The sequence below is a fragment of the Onychostruthus taczanowskii genome, unplaced genomic scaffold (genome assembly GCF_017590055.1).
Source record: "Onychostruthus taczanowskii isolate IOZ18803 unplaced genomic scaffold, ASM1759005v1 scaffold51, whole genome shotgun sequence".
Lineage (NCBI taxonomy): Eukaryota > Metazoa > Chordata > Aves > Passeriformes > Passeridae > Onychostruthus > Onychostruthus taczanowskii.
Window position 1 is genome coordinate 5,846,209 of NW_024502680.1, and position 22,311 is coordinate 5,868,519.

Genomic DNA, 22,311 nt, shown 5'->3' on the forward strand with positions numbered 1-22,311 from the left:
GGAAAGAGTGACTGGGGATAACCTTGAGGGATTTTCCAACATGTTCAGCTGCTGATGCATTAACCTATGCCAGGACAAAAAGTGGGAGAACAAAACACAGCCACACTGTACAATTCCCAACTCCCTGAATTTGACCCCAGGGACACAGGGAAACCCCACATGCCATGCTACATTTAGAAGCACAAGATGTTGTAAGTGCTGATTTATTCAGAGGAGCTCAATACAGTATGCAACACAACCACTCACCTGCTGGATGTCTAAACTGGTGATATCCATATGCACAATGCAGGCTTCCAAGTTTTCCAACCTGTTCTTGTCTTGGAAGTGAAGCAGCAAGTCTTTCATCACTTGAGCTGTGATTCCCATCAGCTTATCACTCAAGATATATGGCTCCAAGCACTCCAGAAAGATGCCTTTGGCTACAGAGTTCTCACTCATCTTGTCATATATCTGGTTAAATAACAGATCCCTAGGAGAAAGGAGAAGTTTAGTTATCAAATAATGTCATGAAAATCTCCTTGCTTATCTACTTTCCAAGGGCTCCAAATTAAACTCCATTTTCTCTGTATTTCCCAGGCTCAGGAACTGAATGCCCTGTTCAGCTCCTGCCCTGGGGTAAATTACACAGCATAAACCAGCTACAGATGTTGCAGCAAAAAAAAAGTGCTATTAGAAGGGAAGTGTTGAGAATGACAGAAAAATCTATGAAGGCAGGTTCTTGGTTCAAAGCAACTTTTCTTCCTCAACACATCAATGCAAATTTAAGAGATGGTTTTGTGTGAGCAGTGAGTTCCTGACTTCAGTACTGGGTTTTAGGCACTCCTCTGAACTGTGATGTGACATGTGCTATGGAATGATGTGATGCAATTCCTCTTCACCAAGTGGTGCCACAGAAAACAGCACAGGGGGCTACCTGGGGAGCTGGGGTCTGCCTTGGGGACAGGCCTGCAAGGCCAGACTTACACGCGCTGCAGCAGGAGACAGTAATCCACGATGACAGGCACCACATCCTGGGGAACAAACACAACAAAGCTGTAGAGACTGACTGGCAAAAATCCTGTCAAGCAGCACCATCCTGCAAAGCACGAAATGCAGCCTGGCCAACACGGAGCAGAAACAATGAGGTATCTGACTCAGCTGGTAGCTGGCACAGTTACAGGTTTTCCATATGCTGATGCATATGGACAAAAGCTCTGCTGACACTCCTGCAGAGCACAGAGAGCACATGGGTTCTGCTCTGCCACCCACTACACCCCAGTTCTGACTTTGTGAGTGCATACAACAGGTGAGAGTTGAGCTGAAACACAGCAAGTTTTTTTTTCAAAAACAGACAAGTAATGTTCGCAGCAAAACAAAGTTAATTAAAAAAGCCAAAGGATTTCTGCAGTTCTCTGGAGCACCATACCTGAAAGTGCTGTTCCATAACCTGGATTTTTCCTTGGTCAGGACATTTCTTCAGAGTCCGATCGGTGTAATGCAGAAGGATTTCAACCATCTGAATTACAACAAATAAGAAAATTCACTCAAATCCTATACTGAAGCCTTGCTTGGTAGCACATTTCAGACTGGCTTGGGGCTCGGCAGCACTGTAAACTCTGCTGTCCCATTTTGGGTATGAAATGCTGTGGGCAGGAAGGAGAAGAGGGAAGAGGCTGCCAAGAGACAGTGGTGTGACAATGGCACAGAAGTGCCCAGAGGGATACTGAAGGCCCACACTAACTTTGACCACAGAGCTGGGCAGCCAGCCCAACAGTCAGTTTTCAGGCTGGTGAACACATCCTGAAGCACTAGGCTCATCTGGGCCATGACTCTACCCAAAGCTTAAGTTAAAGTATATTACACAGCAAAACATAGCTACCTGCAAACAAGAACAGAGCACAGCTAAATAATTATTGCAGTAAGTGTGTACTTTAAACACACCCCTCCCAGAAGCAAGTTCCTGTAAAAAATGAACTGGATCAGTTGAAGAGTTTATTCCATGTTCACATAAACACAGAGCATAGTTCTAGATGTTAGTTGGATTAACTCATGGAGGACAGAAACTGTTCCTTTTAGGAACACAGTATCACCCCAGCGCACATGAAAATCCAGTTGGCAAGAGCTCAGGGACTCACTCTGTCAGCAATGACTGCTTTCCTCTTGCTTGTGTCCCCAGTCAAGCCTAGAAAGAATGAGGGAATGAGGTGAAAACCAAAGCTTTTCTCGTCTAAGCTACCAGCAGAAATAAAAAAACTCCACAGTTCAGATGCCAACACAACCACCCTTGAGATGTAGAGGTCAGGATACGTAAATACAGTTTTATGTTCTACTTTTAGCCCTCTCTTCTCCAAAAGGTTTGTTCTCCTCACTTAAAACTGTTCCAGCATAGGATGGCAAGAACAGTTCTGAGTGCTGTTTAATACTGACAGAACAATTAATGGAGAGCTGTCAAAGACTGTACACGAGGGTAATTGCTGGAGGATGTCTCGATGCAAATAAGCTGAATAAAGTGCACTAAAAGGGGAAAATATAAATGCCAACTCAAAAAGACAGTTTTTCATTATTCAAAGTGTTACAATCTGCTTTATTGTGCTATATCCATGCACTAAAACAAAACACATCTTCATATACCAGCAATTTCACAGCAGGGTCCTGTCCTGGGAACTTGCATCCCACTGTCAAAGTCATCAGAAGTTATTTGGCTGTAAAATCAATGTGTCCAGTACCAAACTGACCACACAAATGGCAGTTTCTGGCATGATTAACACACTTCTCAAGCAATCTTCTTTGTAGGAAATGTGGTGTCAAAAACCAGCATGATTCTTTCAGTTCCTTGTTGAGTCAGGGGAGAGACCTGGATCAAAGTACCTGCTTGGCAGAGGTGACAGAGAATCACACTGAAAGATACCTACAGATCATGCATGGCTTTCAAGAATATTTTAGCAGGTTGGATATTCAACATCTGGATCTACCTCCTTCATGGCAAAGTGACAACAACATGGAGTCACACACAGATCAAACCTGACTTTCATTTGAGTTGCTAAAGGGACTATAGTTACAAAAAAAAATTGAAAACCAAACTACTCCATATAAAGGTCGCTTCTGCCAAACTCAAAGCATCACATCCTATTTTCTCTTCTTCAATTCAATTCTGTTTTCCTCCCCTTAGCTCCCCTTAAAAAGTGATTCCTGTATGTGCAGATATTTAAAACCATCCCCAGAGGTTTCAGTTAGAAGCAAACAAGTCCAAACTTACCTACAACAGCCTTCGCTTTACCTTCATAAAAGGACCAAGCAAGAGCCAGAGCATCTGTGAGACGTTCTTGTTTCAGAAGGTGGTCAACTCTCTAAAATAACAGTAACAAATTAGCAGACCTCAGAGCTACAGAAAAGATTATTCCCTCCCCTTTAAGACCAGCATTTCCCAGTAGTGGGTCATGGTTCCTGACAGCAAGGCAACAAGGAACCTCAAAAACTCTCACCACACTGCATTAAAGGACAGGATCTCAAAGAGATTCTCTCAAATAGTCATTCTCTGCTTGACTAAGAAATGTCAGGTCCCAGTACATCAAGTCCCTATGGGGGGGACATTTTAAGTCAGATGCTTGATGGATGAAGACCCCCAACATTATTGACTGTCTGATAAACAAAGGATAAAAATTTTCCATTCCATCCTTGCCTCATCACTTGGAGCACAACAGCTTGGTGTAAACAACTCTGCCATGCTTCCAGCAAAGTGTGTACTCATCCTACCCCCTACTTTCTCCTGAGCTCACAGTCAGCAAGGACTGAAGCAGATCACAAGTATTTTCTGCTTTAAAGAACTATTAACACCCAAGGTCAAACACCACTGGCCTTGGTATGATAGGTCAGTGTCAAAGAACTGTTTGAGAAAAGAGAGATTTCAGGTCTCAGCCCAGCATCCTGTCCTGCAGCAAGAACTAACTCTCAGCTTCACCCTAATCACCACACAGTCAATTCAAACTCTCAGTTAAGTCCCCTATGATAGAGGCACAACTGCAACACAGCAGAAACCATACAGCAATTTAAAAGGGCCTGTCTCAGAGAACAAATTCTGTTTGACTTTGGAATTCCAGGAAAATCTGTACCTGAAATCATGGATCAGAACAAGACTCTTCATTACAGCTTACTAAACCAAATTCAGTGGTGAATGGCAGGAGACAAAACCAGCAGAGAGAAGCAGTCTTGGTAACTAAAACCTCAACAGAGCTCAATTGTTCATACCCTATAAAAGGTCCTGATACAATGTCATGTGAAGGAGTTTATAACCATAGATGAGGACAACAGCCCTAAAGCAACCTAAGCAAGAGGAAAAATGGTGAAGGTCACTGCTTAAAGGAGAAATACAAGATTGCAAAGAAATAGCTACCAAATCTCCTTGGGAATCAGTCTAGAAGCTGGTTCTTGAGTCACTGGAGCCTTCTACATATAGGCATAAGCTGAATTTACTACTAAAGCTTGCTGATGACCAATTGGGAGCATGTGAGGTGAGACAGAAGAACAGAAAGACAAGAGAGATGCGCCCCTGAAGCTGGAAACAGAGGAATGATGCTACCCAACAGTACAAGCAACTTCCAGCAGAAATCAGTTTGGCTACAAGGCACTAGTCAATCTCCAGAGCGCCCAAGTCACTGACATCACATACCCAAAGGAACAGAAAAATGAGATCCAAGGATGCACGAGAAATGACACATCTAGCAGAGACTGTGAAGAAGGGGAGACACTGTACATTGCACTTGTAAGACCTTACCCAGAGCAATATGTGGCACACTGCCCATGCCCAAGAAACTGAGCACAGAGGACACAGAACAGGGACTACAAATAAAGAAAGGAATGGGAAAGTAATCTCAAGAGAGAGCTGAAAGAGCTCTGCTTAGCCTTGCAAAACAAAGCCTGAGAGAAAACAAGCATACACTGAATAAACATACTGCAAAGTGGTGATGCAGAAAGGAAAACAGCTGTTTGAGTCAAGTGAAAGCTACAACACAGGAACAGATCTAAACAGATCACTAAGAACTTTAGTGTGGGCATTGATGGGGTTTCAGCTGTCAGAGAAATTATGTGCCAAAAAAATCTTCAACTAAGAAGGACCTAAAATCCTTTCTAGGATGTAAAGGACTTTCTAGGTAGTCTTTTATGGATTTTATGATGCAGCTCCTGCAGTAGCTGGAGACAAACTCCAGTGAAGCAGGTGTTTCACACCTGGATGCTTGTGTGACAGACACAAGCTTGCACACAGTTTGTGGAAGGCTTCACCACACACTCAGGTAAGTCATACACTGCACTAACAAAAGCTGACACACAGCACAGCAGGATGCCTTGTTTGGGAGAAAAGGGTCTCCATTCAGCCTGGGAATTTAGGCAAGCAGGAGTCCCGGTGCCCCCATGAAAATCAGTGTATCCACAGCACTGGTTCTGTGTAGCAATCAGGAGTCCTGAACACAGCGCCCAGAAAATGCTTCACAAATGCTCCCTCCCTCTTTTGAGCTAGATTTAAGCAATTCAAGCCTAAGCTGTACAGTCTCCCTCTCAACATACCTCTCTCCAGCTTCTCAATGTCATGACATGAACAGACTAGGAAAGAAAAAAAGGAATTGAAAGTTATTTACTGGCAGTTGCTCATGCAGCCTGTAGTACCCCACAGACCCACCACAGCACACCAGTACAAATGACTGAAAAAAGCAACTCTCAAGCAGCACACATTGGAGCCCAGTTTTAGCTGCTGTCTTATTTCCTAGCACATTTATAACAGAGACACAGAAGCTTAGGGCAGAGGACATGTCAGTAAAGTAAGGCTATCTTTACTCTGGAGCAGAAAGAATCAGGATGTTGTGAAACTAGGACAATGTCTCACTCAGCCCATATCCTGGCTAAAATCAAATTACTGCACGTTTCCTTCACCCCATAACATAAGTGCACAAAGAACCTTTTCCCAATACACATGTCCACAGAAGACAAATTGCCCTTTTCTAGAAGAGCTACCATCAACAGTGAATGCCCTGTGTGTTTATTGAAAAATTTCACCCACTTACCTTAGTTCCAAGGTAAAAGACCTGACCACCACAGCTGCTGATGGACTGGTAACAAGCTTTCTCTCCAACCAGTGCCTACAGGGAGAAAAATCACATGCAAGTAAAACTCCATTTTTGGGGGCTTTTTTTAATTTCTCAAACAACAAATACACTTCCAAGATCCTTTGTAATGCAGAAATCAAAATGAGGCTGGAGAAAACACCACAGATCGCTGGGCAGTAGCAAGTCAAAGAGCTCTGCTGTCACTCCCTCCTGCTTGTGAACTCAGCTTCAAGTGCTGCTGAGCTCTGGCTACCCAAAGACATGATGAAGGAGGGCTCTGACTCTACCCTCAGGTGCCAAAATGGTTACGGGGGCCTTTTCCTTGCCACCTGCTTCTTCACATATCTTCCTCAAGAGCAAATGTGTAGGGCACACAGATGGGAAGACAACTGTTGAAGTGAGAGTTGTTACAACAGCAGTTTGACTGTCAGTAACCAGTGCTCCAGTCTGTGTGTATGAAGTAAAAAATCCTCTTAAAGAATAAAGCACATCAGCTTTTATCCTAGACAGAGTATTCCAAAGCTTGGTAAAGGAGGAGCAGTTCCTAGTCATTCAATGCACCAAATGTGACCTGTCTGTTAGCTGCCCACATTATCACTATGTCTGACTTCTGAGATGCTCCCAAAAGGCTTTTTCCCTCCAGGCTTCCACTTAGGGCCTAGGTCAAACACAGCTGCAAACACAAACAGGCCACCAGTGCCTACCAAGGCCTCGCTGACATTGCCTCCTGTGGCCAGAGACTTGAAGTGGCTGCTGTTGTAGACCAGCTGAACCTCTGAGATCTCAATGGTCTCCAGCTCCTCCTGAGTCTGACGGTCTATGACGTGCAGCTTCTCCACACTGTCCAGCAGCACCGCTGTCCGTGAGTTGATCCACTGCAAAAGCACCAAATTCCACATCTCAGCAATGCATTCTCCACTAGAGCCAAGCAAACAAGTTCTGGCCACATCCCTGAGTACCCCTACTGGGAATTCTGGGGCAGCCAGTAGCTTGGTTTCTATACACGACCACTTCACAACTGCACATGCATAACTTCAAAGGCAGAGATGAGGGTCCTTCTGCAGAGAAATTACATTCAATCTTCACAGGAAACAGCTATAGACAGATGGCAATCCACCAGAGCTCTTGTCCTCTTGGCACACAGTTTATGCTCCAGCACACTTTCTATCCAGAGGTGTCAAAGCCAAGACAACTACATCACTGCTCACAGATGGTTACCACACTGTGCTGGTTTTCCAGAGTCCCAAGTATAAGGACATTTTCAGTTAGTTGTCACCAGACAAACACAGCCAAGAGCACAGAACTAAGGGCTACTGAGATACATTTACAAGAAAACTAGTGCAAAAAAAATTTAACCATTCTGCAGTACTGAGACTTACAGTAAAGTTGATGAGATCATAGTGCAGATGAAGCTGCCTCTGCTTTGTGACATGTATTGCACCACTATCATCCCTCTTGACCTAAAGGAGAAATCAAACAAGGCTGACTTAGACTCAAAGACTTCCTTCAGTTCCCACAGGGCACCAGAGTGACTCCAGGAATCTTGGGCTCCCCCCAGACAAGCATCTCAGCAAGAAAAGTTTAAACATCCACCCTTTTCTTTCTCCCCAGTTTTACCAGGGGAGATGAGAGAGGAGAAAGGGGATTCAATCCAGACAGCATGTCTGGATGCTTAAACAAAGCTTAAGGTCCAACATGACAGCAGAGTTGAAAAACCAACTTGACACTCCGAAGCCAAAATGCCAGATTTTCAGAAGTCTAGGTATTGCTCTCATATTTAAAGCATGAAATTGTCTCCAAACAATCACATCTGCAAATGTAACTGCTGCAGATCTAAACAGGATGAACATCATGCCCTCAAGTTACACACCAACAGGACTGAAAGATCTTTTCTTAGCGTTTTACACCATTTTTTTCCAGGCTCATCTTTTAAAGTAAAAACTAAGATGGTGTCTCAAATTCACATGCTCTCCCAGAAAAGAATCCACACAAGTATCTCCTGTAGAAACACACTGCAAATCCATACTTCTGGGACAGGTAAATCTCATGCCTCCAGGCAAAAGCACCACTGCAGCTGAAGAGCAATGACCATCAGGCCGTTTTCCAAGCCAGTGGGAAGCTGCAGCTGCTCCCAGCATGCTCAGCTATCACACTGTCACTGAGATAGAGGCTCAATCCCTGAACGTGTGGATGAGATGTGACCACGTGAAAGCAGCACAGAACAGGCCAGGCTCACCAGAAGGAAGTACACGACATCTCCTCGACAGAAGGCAAGCATGGGGTTCACCGAGTTCTGCACAGCCACAAAGTGCCACGCCAGCAGAGGGACACTCGAAGGGTCCATCTGTCACACAAAAAGCACAGCCAGTGGTTAAGGCACACCAGGCAGAGCCTCAGCTCCAGGACACGTGGCTCATCAGCTGCTTCTCACTTCTGCCTGTGCCTGGTACACACAGGTGCTACAAAGCAAACTCCTGGCAGTGGTTTGTGCTCTTTGGTCCAGCCACACATTTGGGAGCCCTTGGCAAAGTGGACACCAGACAGAACACCACTGGTGTCTGAGCTGCTCAGGGTAAATCCAATCCCACGTGGATACATGGACTACAACAAGCTGCAGCTTGATGTCCCCCTTATCTCCATCCTCCTAACATAACTCATCCCACATCTGCCCCCAGCTGCTTTTACATGAGGAATTAAGCCATTGACCAATGAAAGTAAATAATCAAGAGTTCAGAAGACTGTTTAATGCTCAAATTCTTCCCGGCTCTTGTCCCTGTAATTAAGGGGTCTGTTGTACGGTTCTAATATAAAACTGGCCCGAGTCCAAGGTGATTGTAGCCATAACCAGCTTAACATTTCATCTGTGGGGCATACACACTGCAGCAGGAAAGGCAAGAAGCTGTGGGACTCCCTCCTACTTATTTGAGAAAAACAGCATCTTCACAGAGCTGGAAGCAGCCTTCTCACCTCCCCTCTGCCACAACCTCCACACATTAGACCCGCAGATCATCACTGCAATTCCACAGTGCTGTGGAAGGCAGTGGTACCAAACACCTGCTCCTGATCTCATCTCCTTCCCACCAAGAAAATGTTTGTAGCCATAACCCAAAAAGCACCTGTTTCACTTTATTACTCACACGGCCGTAGGGAAAGGTCATCCACACTTTCAGAGATGGCTTCAGGCCAATAACCAGGATCTTCAAGGAAAGCAAGAAAGCAAAATAAAATGTCTGAGTACACAGCAGAGAACTTCTCCTTTGTGATCTCTCACATCAAGCCTCCCAAAAGCTGCAAGTTACCTTAGTGAGGGAGGCCATGGCCAGCAGTGAATACTGGGTGATAGGATGGTCTCTCAAATCAACCTTTGCATGTAATGGCTCAATACAGCAAACTTCCCCCTTGGAGCCACTGAAGAGACACCGAGACTCACACGTCCTCACTCCCATAACCCTCCTGCAAAGAGCAGAGATCAGCTTGGTGGCAGCCCAACAATCTCAGGAGTGATCCCTCATAAACTCTCCTTCTAAGAAGTCCCTTGCACAGCTCCAGAGATCACTTCTGACATGAAGGTGGAGGCAATCCCATACAGCTGCTCAGATACAGACAAAAATTCCTTAAGATGTTATCTGAGAATAAGGTTTGGGAAATTCCTGAACTTTATTGGATTGACTGTCAATCCTTCCTCCTAGTCCTTCTTCCTCTTGAAGAGGCCAAGAGTAAAACGAGCAGCTACTGCAGGACAGCTCTCACTAATGAGCCAAGATACAATGAGAGGCAGCACTTCTATGACAGCTACCAAGAGCCCACAAGGAGTGTCAAATTCTGGACAATACAGTGACACCATAACAATTAAGGCTACTCTTTAGCTATTGCACTGCCACACAGCATCTTCCTTCAGCTGAGAAATTACACTGCAGCCCTAAATTACATCTTCAACATTCAGGCAGTAACTTTATTGGTTTCAAGGGGTTTTTTTCTCCCTAGGTTTTAGAAACGATGACCCAGAATTGGTTTCTGGTACTTTTACTGGGGAGAGTTATTGTCTTACTTAAATGACAGTTCAAACACGGAGCCTCCGCTGTCATTGCAGATTGCGAGTGTCGGATCATCTGTAAACTGAGCAGAAAACAAGATGAAAATGGCCCTAAGAAATAAACTACAACAAATGGATATAAAAATACATGCTATGGCAGTACTAACAACAGAGAGAGTACAAGCAGAAAGAGTACCTACAGAAAGACACCTTGAACATACCAAGTTCAGACAATTACTGGGGGTTTTTTATGACATGCAAGAAAAGCAAGGTTTGTGTTCCACCTTCATTTCCCCAGCAAGCCTTGTTGCCAGATTTTGCTACCAAAGTCCCACTACTTTCTGCTGCAGCTCAGAACTGCAGCATACCAAAACCTGAGCTGCCTCTAGAAGGGCTCTCAGCCTCAAGCCCATGGGTTGGGGCCAGAGGTGGTGGATGGGCTGCAGTTACAGACAGACCCAAATCAGAAACATCCAGAACTTCTAAAGATACCAAATAATTCAGACAAAGGATCACAGTCTCCGCTGGGGACACTTCTGGAGGTGTTTATATACAGAATCTGTAAGCCCACAAACATCTGAGGCTATGTAAAACAAAGCCAGGCACAAACTCAGATATGATTTTCTGTCTATGACAATAACACTATGCTGAACAAGAAGCCATAGTCGATTTTTCTTTCAACCCAAAACATTCCCAACAAGCTATCTGAAAAACTGCTTACAGAAGCTACTTTCTACAGTTCAGATTCTTTTAAGTTGGAAGTTGGCAAGTCATGTATTCAGGTCAAAACACTGCAAGTTTTAGAGAAATATGTTCTAACAACTAATTCTTCATACATTTTGGCACTGGAGAGAGGAGTTACAACAGACAACAACTGTTGTTTGTTACAGTACAACTCACAGCCAAAACTATTATGTCAGTATACTCAGTCTCATTTTAAAACAGAATTTCTGCTCATTTTTCTCATCTCTGGATACCACTGCCATAGGCAGCTGCTCTCATCTAAAGTCTAAAAGTACTGCACAAGGAAAGTCACCACATCTGACTGAACAAAACTGGGATAAAAGTAGTACTTTTAGGGTTTATTACCTTGATGTGCAAAATGGCTGTTCCTGGAGGGTGGGCATCTGTTATGGATCGCAGCAGCTTCCCACTGGCCAGATCCCACATGGTGATCTGCAAGCAGATTGTGCTCAGCACACATTCACTGTCAAGGGGTTCTCTCCATCACCTCATGTATTACAGTACAGCAACAAATTCCTATACTGACATTATCACTCTGGGTTAGCAGGGGTTTCATACCAAAGAAAAGTGACCTGAAATCTGTTCCTGTCCTGTCTCTCCAAGCAGTTCACTTGTCTGCTTAGAGCTGACACCATGTGTTATCTCAACTCTGAATCATGTCCTTTTGGCCAGCTCTTCCCACCTGCCCAATTTCCCTCAGCTCACAGCTGTCTGCCTGATAAGAACATGAAAGAGTGTAAAATAACTTTGTTACCACCCAAAAAGTCAAATGAATTTCTGTCTCAGAACCAGTGAACAGGTGAAAAATCCCTGCTAACACCCCTGAGCAAAACTCAAGCATCTCCATGGCTACCATGAACTTTGTTCCTCCTTTCCTCCTGAGCTTGCACAGCATGACAAGGCAGATAGGAGAATAGACCTTGCCTTGTACTTAATATTAAAGTCAAGCAAATTCTCAGCTAAGAAGCAGGAAGTCCCAAACTACACACTGCATAACTGCCCAGAAGAGCTAAGATTACAATCTGAATAAAACTTTTTTAAGGGAAACAGTGCTTTATGTGATCCTATAAATCATCTATCAATGCTTCTAGACCATATGTTTCAGAGCTGTTGTTCCAAAATGTTTTATCTGAGCATCATTTAAAACTGGCTGTTGTCCTGCATGGATTAACTATTTCCACATAGCCTGCAGCAAGCTGTCATTTAGTCCTACCATAGGCACAGGGGTGTGTTTCATCTGCTGTGAAGGTCAAAGCAAAGGGAAACAAATGCAAAAAGAAATAGTAGCCACCTTTGTACTCCTCTAAATGTTACCAAAGTAATGTCTACCTATTTTGGTTTAGTCGTGTTACTTTTGTTCAGGAATTGCTTTCTCTCTTTTGCTTCTGAGAAGGGCATAAAACTACAACAGACTCAACCCCTTTTCCCTTCAAAAGCTGTGCTACTTATGCCATACAAGTAAGGTATTAGCAAAAATTCATTTTGGTGTTACATATGAGTTTCAAGAATTTCAAGTCATCACCACAGTAAAAACCAGCTTTAATTACCATGCACAGACCTCAGAGAGTGACCTACAAAGACTAAACTGCTTGTCCCAGTGAGCCACTGCACATTTCAGTTTAATAGGAATTATGTCACAATTAATTGAACCCTTTGCTATATTCTGCATTACTCACTTCCTCCACAGAAACCTGATTCAGCAGGAATTGGCCGCCCCAAAAAGCTCTGGGCACATCAAACTGTATGTGCTGCTTCTGAGCACTGAACCAGCCAACACACAGCTACAGACTGAGGAGGCTTGGCTTGGAGCTGTTGGCACCTCCAGGTACCTCCAGGACTGGAGCAGCTCATCCCTTGGGAATTACCTGTCCTTTTGCAAAGCCACAGAGCAGCCTGGAGCAGTCATTGTTGATGCTGAGAGCAGAGATGGCCCCGTACTGAGCCCCAACTGCGGTGCTGCCCAGACACAGCCGCAGAGCCTGGTTCTGATCTGGAGCAGAACAATTGGTAAAAAGTTAAAGGAAGAGCAGTGGTTAAAGTTAACATCATGAAATTATTTACACATACAATTCACCTGGGTTACGTTAAAAGTTCACAGACTTACAGTTAAGTTTCTTTAAAAAGGGATTTACAAGATGAGAGCTCACATTAGAACAAAAAGAGTGGGACACTGTCTTGCAGGGAAATACAAAAATTATTTTTAGTACAAACCAGGGACAGGAAATATGGAAATGAAGAGGTATTACATACTGAAAAAGAAACTACTAGAGAAATCAAAATAGTATCTAGCTTTCCTTTTACTATTCTGCAACAGTGCTTAAGTTGTAGCAATGAAGATGACAAAATTAATTCTACCTTCTGAGCCTTGTATTTCTGCCTTTGAAGATCAACTACAAAACCCCAACGGAGGTTTTTGCTAAGTGCAATTTTATGTCATAATTTTATTCCTATTATGTAATTTTACTCCCTGGTTTTGCTGCTAAAGGCCAACGGCTGGAAAGAAAAGGCACTTTTGTCTCCAAGCTGCACAGTTAAAACACCCAATGAGTTCTGGTGCACACAGCTCTTACTCTATAAAGGAACTCTCTCCCTGAGCCACAGGGTGCTGCAAAGGAGGTGCCACTGCTTGAAGAGCCTCCACAGGGACTGCACTGCTGCAGTGTCCACTCCTGCACACCACAAACCAAGGGCACCTCTGTCTATGCCAAGTTCTTGGAGGTTCCCACCATGAGACTCACAAGCACTTCACAAGATGCTGCTCTTCATGAGTTTGGATGAGAACCTCTGCCTGTCTTTGTTGCACTGCTCTCAAAGGCTAAGAAAGATGTTCTGGAGCTGCTTTTTCCACCTGTCTCTGCTTTTGTCCTGCTTTTGAGTGAGGGAGTGAGAAAAGATGCTTTGTGAGAACTATTGGAATGAAGACTACATGGATATGAAATACATCAGAAGCATCACAATAACATTGTGTGCAGGATCCACCTGGAGCAAGGAAGGGAAGGGACTGGATCCAGGAAGCACAGCTGATCACCAGAAATGCCCTGGAAGATGTGCCCAGGGCATGGGACATGGTTCTCCAAGCTGCAGCACTGCTGGGAATGTGCTGGCTGTGAAACAGAGCATGGATGTATCCTACATTACTTGCCCAAAATAATGCATTTATCAGTCTATTCAGATAGATGAGAGTGGGAGTCACCTTTCAAATCCCATCTGTATGAAGAGGCAGGAGTGAAGTTCAGAAATAAACACCAGCAAGAACAACAGCTGAACTTCTGGATTACTCTAAAGCACTGCTCAGAGTGAGGAGAAAACATTTTTGGCCACACTCCTAGGACACACCTTGACATCACTGTGACAGGGGTGTTCACGGCATAGATCAGAACAGGTCAAGGAAAAAGGAAGATGAACCATGAAAGATTTCCATGGAAGTTCAGAGAAAACAGAGCTACAGCTGGAAAACAAGTTTCACAGAGAGATATTCTCCAAATGGTGTCAAGATCCAAAGAAATAATGCCTGTTCCAGAGGCCTGGAAATGCAGTTCATTTACAAAAATACCACCAGCTAACCATAAAAATTTGTTTGAAAATAGGGGGATACTGCAGCTCCTTGTATTAAAGATTAATGACTTCTTCATTCCTGGAAGTACCTTCTACTTCAGCCTAAGCCTGTTAGTGACTCAATCAATAAACGATTTCCTCTCAGGCATGAAAAAGGAGAAACCTCCACAGCTTTCTCTGAAAAGGTTTTACATCTTTATATGTGTCCCCACAGGAACTTTCAAAAGCCATTTTCTTTTTCCCCCACCTGCAATGTCAATTCAAACAAACAAGACCTCTATTGTATCCCAAAATTAAGTGATTTGTATGACCAATCCAGTACATGTTCTTGTTTCCAGACAGTCAAAGGATGACACACAATAAGAACCATTAGACAAGATTTTTTTTTAAAAACTCAACTATAATATGGATGAAATTGCTTCCAAGGTAAATCAAGATCAGAAAAGCAATGAGCTTCTACTAATAAGCTGGCAAAGTAATAAAAATAGACAAAAGCAAAAGGTTATAAAAGCTGATCTAATGATTTTCCAGACTTGTATTATCAGCTTGCAAGTAAGGCACATTAAAAATTAAACATAAAAAGCTTTTGCCAAATGCTTGAAACAAAGGTGGCTATCAATTGTCAAAAAATGTTTTTAATTTTTCAATTTACATAAGGCAATTCTTCATCTGAAAATTTTCTAGCAGTAACTGTGTTGCTCTCAGAGTCTGAAGTCAAAATGAGATGAAGTTTAAATACAATTCTGCACATACAGAAAAAAAGACAAGTTTGTGGATGTGAAAGAAGTAATTTTCCAAACCAAATACATGAGCATAGCACTGCAGAAGTTGATACTGCTCGGATCACCAGGTTTTCATCAAGATCTTCTCCTTATGCCCTGATTTTCCTGAGTTTGAAAGGCCTACTTGGTTTTGTGTAGAATTACTAACACACTACTAATTTTATTAGGCACAGTTCCAGGAAATGCTCTGGGTGGATGGTGATCTCATGGAAGAGCCTTGTCCTGCCCCAAAACAACAGCTTTACAAACAGCTATGGACCTGCTGCCCTAGGACATTACAAAAATCACATTTACCTGCTCCTCTGCTGTCCCTGCCTGGAGAATCTGGGAGTGTGCAGTGCACATGCACCCACTAAGCAATTCCCAGCAGCATCATCCACTGAGTGGTTCCTGCGCTGCTGAGCTGCCCCTGAAACCTGGCACAGCCAACATGCAACCTGGGCAGCACAGGGCCTGGTCATGCAGGGACATGCACACAGCACTGGTACTGTACCTTTGCCTTTCAGTCCACACAGAAAGGGCCAAAAGAGGAGAGAAAAAGCCAGAAATCAATGTAAAAGGAAGGAGTGAAGCAATGAACAGTACATATGTGACAATCTCCAAAGACAGAGAAACTTCAGATTTTGCCGAGTCTTTCCTTTGAGTAATGTTTCCCCTTCTGATTTATTCAAGGAATGATGCTATGAAGGTTAGTGTTCTAAAACCAGGCAGTTTAAAAGTGAGCTTTTAAGTTTGAACTTCAATGCATTGAAGACCAAAAATTAGAAATCTGAGAGGAAATAAAACTGGAAGTTCACTGTAACATAACTGGTAAAACTAATTTCACCCAGGTACCAGAGGAGAGAATCTCCAGGCCTCCAGACATCCCTTCCTACCATCTCTTCTGCAACACTTCCAGGATGTCAGACTTGGCATCTAATCCAACACTAATCCAGAAGGAAAGTCTGCTTCTCAATATTACATGTGCAGCCTGAGAACTGCCCTGTGATAATGTTTCAGGAGTCAACAGAAGCATTCAAAAAAGCAGATTGAAAGTTTCCCAAGTCTTCTATAATATGGACAGAGCAGACAAGTCACAAGTACAGGCGGACTTAGGAGAAGAGACAAATTAGCTGAAATCAAATATATGAAAGAAAAAATAAAGTTTAAACATGTGTTAGTGACAACAATTCAGAAAAATTTGTTCAACCAGAAAATGGATCTACAATTTTGCATGCAAAAAAGATGTTATGTTCCCATTGCACAGTATAAACCCTGCACACACCTTACAAACCTTCAGGGAGTAAGTCTGACCCTAATTTACACATCTAGAATAAAAAACCAAAACTATATATATTGACTGGTCTGCAGAAATTTAGTCCTGGTTTAAATTTCAGAATAAACCCAAGCCAGAGCTCCAATCCCCTCTTTGCACACAACAAAGCCTTCTAGAGCCCTATGCTGCCAGGTTTTGTCCCTCTTTAGACAGATCTGAGAGCATTGGGATCAATGCCCAAGTTTTAGTTACAGAACTGAAGGAATTCAGCAGAGATGAAGTGTGCAGGAAGCATCCTGAAACAAAACTGGACACTGTCCTTCCACTCCTCATCACTTTTAAATTACAGCACAGAGTCATGGAGTAACTCCAGCTGTAAGGGAGCTGTGCATGGAGGTCTCTGGCCCAGTCCTGCTGCTCCAAGCAAGGTCAAAGAGACCAGCCAGCTCAGGGCCTTGCTGAATTTTGAATATCCCCAAGCAAAGAGACTGCACAACCTGTCTCAAATCTTCTTCAGGCTTCAACACCCTCAGGATGAAAATCTTTACCAGGGCTCCCCTCAGTGCAGGTCCACTGCCCCTTACCCAGCACCATGGACCTTTGGGAAGGATCTGAGGCTCTCTTCAATCCACATTCCCTTCAGGGAGAAGAACTGTTTCAATACTGGATTAAGCAAATGGCACCAAATAGTTTAATGCCTAAATACCCAGGAAGGTGAGTCTTGCACTGCCACAGTCTTTCCCATCTCTCTGGAGTACCCTCTCCCCTTAACTTTTGATCTCCAAGAATTTCAACCAGCATCAATAAATACACTGACATTTCTAAACTGGATAAGAATTGGGTGCTGCACAAAGGGCACAAACCCCAAATGTGACTGAGAACAGTTCCAGAGCTGTTCTGGCCCAGCTGGTAAGCTGGGCAAACAGAGGCAGAAGTTCAGAAAACCTCTTAAGAAAGTTTGGTGATAAGAGGAAGTACAGAATGACAGGACCAGAGGTGCCTGCCTGGAGCAGAAGGGCAGGGAAGGAGACACCCAGGGGATAGGTCTGCAGACAGCCAGTGGTCAGAAGCCCCACTTCCCAGGGAACACAACTCCCACAAAGCTGACACCTATTCAGACACAGGACAGAAGGTTATTACTGATGATGGTTGCATACAGGTTGTGATCTCCTCCACATGAAAACAGAGTATTTTCTATTCAAACATAGAAAAGGCTCTTTAGACAATTCCCATGTGGCTAAATTTCTCAATATCAAAGTGCCAAAACCCAACAATGCACACAAAACATGAATAAGGATGACAAATACTACTTCTGCTTCATTTCTTTACTGAAAGAAAAACATATTTAGCACAAACAACATCCCTAGAAGAAACCCAGACTGCAGTATAAATCAGGCTGGCAGTTTTTGGCTCGTGTTTGCATTTTTTTAAGATCATTAAAATGCAAAAAAACTCCAAACTTTATTTTTAACTTACCAAATATCAGTGCTAACCCATGGGAAGTCCCCACTGCTATCAGATTTGATGCTGCCTGAAAGAGTCATACAGGAAGATTGAAAGCAGAAGAAACATCTTTCACAAATCCACCACTTATCAAGCAAAGTTTGCCAAAAGGGGAAGATTTCAAAGGTTATAACTTTTTCAATTTATAAGTGACAAGCACAATTCCTAGATTAAGACACATAGGTACTGCACCTGAACAACCATCACACAGATTATGTCAAGATCAGAGGGCTGCTTTTTCCTCTGCTGTTTGAAATGCAAATGCTCAGAGCGGTACCCACAGCAAAATTTCATCTATCTAAAGTCAGTCTCATTCTTTTGGTGTAGTTGCTGAGTATAAATACTTGGAATTTTATCCTAAATCCGCTGTCACTTCCACATCTGAATTCTTCTAAAACCCTGGCCAGTGCTGGTCCCCTGAAGCCAGTCCACAGCAAGCCAGACACTCCAACTTCTTTCCATGGGGAATTAAAAAAATCCTATTAAATATATCTTCCAAGATCCCACTGTATTTGCCAACCTGCACTCAATGAAATAAAACTTAATAGAAATCACATAATGCTGTAGATGTATTCATTTTGTTCTACTTTTTATTTCTTAACAAATCTAAGATTTAAAAAATTCAAATGCCTTAATGTCTGGATGTTTAAGAAGAGGTTTTTATTCTATGTACAGCCACAGCATGTTTCCAACTTCACTGCGCACCCTTTTGCCTTAGAAGTGACAACTTTTTTCTTTTCTTTTTTAAACCAAAAATATTTTCTTATGGGCTGCTGTTACTATAATTGAAGGGACTGAGCACACCTTTAGTTCCTTTTTAAAATATTAAAACTGACTTCACAAGGGCAAAACAAACACTGACTGTATTTAATCTCCTTCAAATGCTTCTTTTCTCATTTTACTACAGGCAGTTTCACTTCTGACATAGTTAAAGACATGATTAGCATGCTTGACTTCAACAATTTTGATGCAAATTGTTAAGCAGGAGTATCCTTTAGACAGCCTGTTTTAGTTAATACTTCAGAGAGACACAGATATTGAACCCATCACTTGGAGCACTCCAGTTTAAGTTTCTATAAAAAATTGTTAGGAGTCAAAGCAATAACTGACAAAGAAAAAACAATTAGGGAAATTCAGTGTGGTCAACAGATGGAGACAGGTCAGGTGCTGAGCTAAGAAGCCCTGGTGATGGTATAAAATAGGGAGGGTGTGGGACTTGCCCAGCAGAGGGGCAGCTGGGCAGTGAAGGAAAGCTGGACCCTGCCACCAGGGAGCTTTCAGGCTGCTGCTCCCACTCCTCATACTTGAAAAGTCAAGGAGCATTTATTTATTTATTTATGTCTTAAATACTGGTTTAACAAACTGGCATAAAAACTAAATATACAATCCTTGAAAATTGTTAGAGTACTTACAATTGCAGTGGGCAAGCCAGCATCCACTTTGTCCTGGGGAAACAGGAGAGCCCATGAGTGAGAGACACAACTCCCAGATCATGCATGTCTAATAATTAGAACTACAACACACAAAAAAAATCAACACCAGCTGCATTTTAGTAGCCCCACCAGGGCAGACAGAGCTGAGGGAACCACTGGCCAGAAACAACCCAGAAACAGAGAGGAAGCAGAATATCCTGTAATTCCATGTCAAAGTTACTTTACTCTTCTCAAAGAGCCATGTTCCTGCTGCAGGCATTTAGCAAACCCAGTTCCAGCACCTTCAAGCACACTCTCGTGTTATGTGAAGATTTCCCACCAAGTTTCATGACATCTAGCAGCATAAATCAGTGCTAAAAGTGACCCACCACATCACTGCTGTAACAAGTCAGCTAAGACCTGATTCACTGCTGCCTAGAGACTACAGCTGAGTAGTTGACACCCCTAACATGGTGTTACACAGAACTAATAGTAGGGCCAGACAGGAGATCTCACACACACCCCCACACATACCAAAAGAGTTTCAAATTTTTCTCAGTGGAGGTGCCCAGAAGATGACACTTACTGCTGCAGACACTATTTGGGCAGAAATTCCTTTCAGGAGTGAGAGCCGTATCACCGATCCATGGAGTGAGAGAGAATCTGGGAGTTTTTTCTTCCTAAGGAATTAAGAAACAAACCAAAAAGCATTAGAGCAGAATAAAAGCCTGGAACTTTGCCTAACCTACAGCCAAGCCAGCAGGTAAATTCTGCAGACACCTGTAACTCATGCAATTTCCATTCTTCTCCTTGGGGTCACAGAATGAGGTAAGGCATGAGATAATCAGCAAAGCCTGCTCTGCCCTGCTGTACCTGTGCACAGTTTGGTTTTAACTCATCTCCTGGAGTAAAAAAACCTTACTTCCCCAAACAAATGGGCAGTTTCAAGCACACACCTGCAAGCCTCAGAATTCACTAATACATCCTGAAAGCAACACTTCAGCTCTTTCAATGAGGAAGTTTAAGCCCATAAAGGTGAGTATCTATTGAAAAATGCACAATTGGAAAAGGCTCATTAGCAGAATACAGACCCATAGGAAAACTGGGTGTATGGTAAAGAACAGCCTTCAATTAATACACAGCTCAGCTGATATAGAAAGGCTAAGTGCTTCTGTTTATGGAGAAAATGTCTTTAAAAAATAACTAGTGCAGAAACAGTTATTTCAAAACAGCCCTGGTAAACTCTAGCAGGCAGGACAGGGAAATTCTCCAGCTGCAATTCTGTTGCCAATCTCACACCACCAGAGAGCCAAATGCCCAAAACTACCAGGGAAACATTGGGCTCTTCACTCTCCAGAGGTGCACAAGCAAGCAGCTCCCACAGAGGTTCATCAAACAGGTTTTTAGTAGCTGGTATTATGGCTAAGAACCCATAACCATGGCAACCAGCCTTACCCAAAGGTGACAGAACACCTCCAGGTTTTTCTGCATACTCTGCACTGGAAGAAGTTTAAACAACTCCAGGTAACATTTCTCTCAGTGCAAACAAACTTGTTTGAAAAAAGAAGGGACAGAGAATCTGTACACCACCCTATGCCAACATAAACCATCAGACTTCAGAGTGTTTATATCCTGTGCAACTGCTCATGGCACACAAGGCAGCCACGGGAGTGGCTCAGGCCATCATTTGAGTAATTAATGACAAGTCAGCAGTATTAGAGTTAATTATCATGTATTAGATGTCAATATTAGCAGTCCACTCACAGAAGAGACAGCAGTTGCCTTTTACAAATAACCACCAGCTGCTTGCAGACTGGGTCAGATAACCCTTTGAAACATTTTCTTTAGAGTCACCATGATTCAGTGCTTCAAAGATTCCATTAAAATTTGGAGAAATTTAATTAATCCATCTCCCATAAAATGCTGTTATTGCTCAAACAGGCCAGCCCCCAGTGCAACTACAAATCCCATCTTTGCCAACGTGATCCTGGAGGAACAGCAGTGTTTTGTGAAAAATGGAGAATTTGTTTCTAACAGATGTAAGCAGAACCCCTTCACAAATGGTTTGCCCTCCCAGGACATGAGGCTGCAGTACCTTTTCAGGTGTGTCCTGTCCCCACTGTCAGAGCTGGCCACAGAAGAGGTGTCATAGGAGTGTGTATCTGTGTTATCAATGTTCAAGAGAAAGGGATCCTCCAAAATGAAAGACTCTTCTTCATCATCAGTCTGGAGGGCGAGAATCACCACAGCTTGCTAAATGTTCAAAACGCACAACAGCATAACTGAAACACTAGCAAAGCAGCATCAGTTCAGCAGGGAGATGGAGAGGAGTGCACAAGAAAGCCCCAGATTTAAAAGCCAGAACTATTTTTACTTTACTGGGCTGATCCTGTGGAAGGTTTCCAGAATTCACAAAAATGACAGAAGTGGGCTGGAGATCAAGTCAGCTAACCTTTCTTCCCCAAATATTACATACTCCATTAAAACTTTAACTGACCTTTAACAGAGCTGTTTCCAAGTCTCCAAATTGCCAAGAGAAGGCCTAGAATTATCATCATCTACTCCAGCACTTCACCAAGTGGTACTAAGAGCCCAGAAGTCCCTCCAGCTGCCACGAGAGTTGATTTTGCTGGTTTCTCAGCTCTTCTGTTTGCAATCTCTCTCTCCTTTCAGTCTTAGCCTGGAATTTTTTATTATAGTTTTTCAAAAGGCCATTCTCCCTGATGTGTTCTAAAACCAGTGCAGCCCCTGTTGGTCTCTCAGCACAAAGCCAGAGGGAGCAAACACAACTCCCCAGCTGATGCCAAACAAGCAGGGAGCAGAGCAGCTGCCCCTCATTTCACTTACACCTGGCAGCCCTGTGCTCATTAAGCAGCTCTTTCTGAACTGCAGCTGTTGGTCTTTTTGGCTCAGACAGATTCTTCTCTGCTAAAATCCTTTTCAGAAAATGTTT

General features: G+C 43.1%; 1 protein-coding gene across 1 annotated transcript in view; it reads right to left on the reverse strand.

The window, feature by feature from the left end:
- The window catches only part of VPS8 (VPS8 subunit of CORVET complex), a 67,690-nt gene that overhangs the window by 43,794 nt on the left and 1,585 nt on the right, over window positions 1–22,311 (reverse strand). The window contains exons 3-22 of the mRNA XM_041416345.1: window positions 21,454–21,584; window positions 19,945–20,038; window positions 19,359–19,391; window positions 17,920–17,974; window positions 15,682–15,687; window positions 12,717–12,841; window positions 11,197–11,283; window positions 10,123–10,190; window positions 9,374–9,527; window positions 9,212–9,271; window positions 8,311–8,418; window positions 7,454–7,534; window positions 6,779–6,949; window positions 6,033–6,107; window positions 5,539–5,574; window positions 3,236–3,326; window positions 2,115–2,161; window positions 1,406–1,495; window positions 964–1,010; window positions 247–469 (exon numbers count right to left, since the gene is read on the reverse strand). Coding sequence (XP_041272279.1) covers window positions 247–469; window positions 964–1,010; window positions 1,406–1,495; window positions 2,115–2,161; window positions 3,236–3,326; window positions 5,539–5,574; window positions 6,033–6,107; window positions 6,779–6,949; window positions 7,454–7,534; window positions 8,311–8,418; window positions 9,212–9,271; window positions 9,374–9,527; window positions 10,123–10,190; window positions 11,197–11,283; window positions 12,717–12,841; window positions 15,682–15,687; window positions 17,920–17,974; window positions 19,359–19,391; window positions 19,945–20,038; window positions 21,454–21,584 — 1,782 coding nt within the window. The remainder of the gene's footprint in view (window positions 1–246; window positions 470–963; window positions 1,011–1,405; window positions 1,496–2,114; window positions 2,162–3,235; window positions 3,327–5,538; window positions 5,575–6,032; window positions 6,108–6,778; window positions 6,950–7,453; window positions 7,535–8,310; window positions 8,419–9,211; window positions 9,272–9,373; window positions 9,528–10,122; window positions 10,191–11,196; window positions 11,284–12,716; window positions 12,842–15,681; window positions 15,688–17,919; window positions 17,975–19,358; window positions 19,392–19,944; window positions 20,039–21,453; window positions 21,585–22,311) is intronic.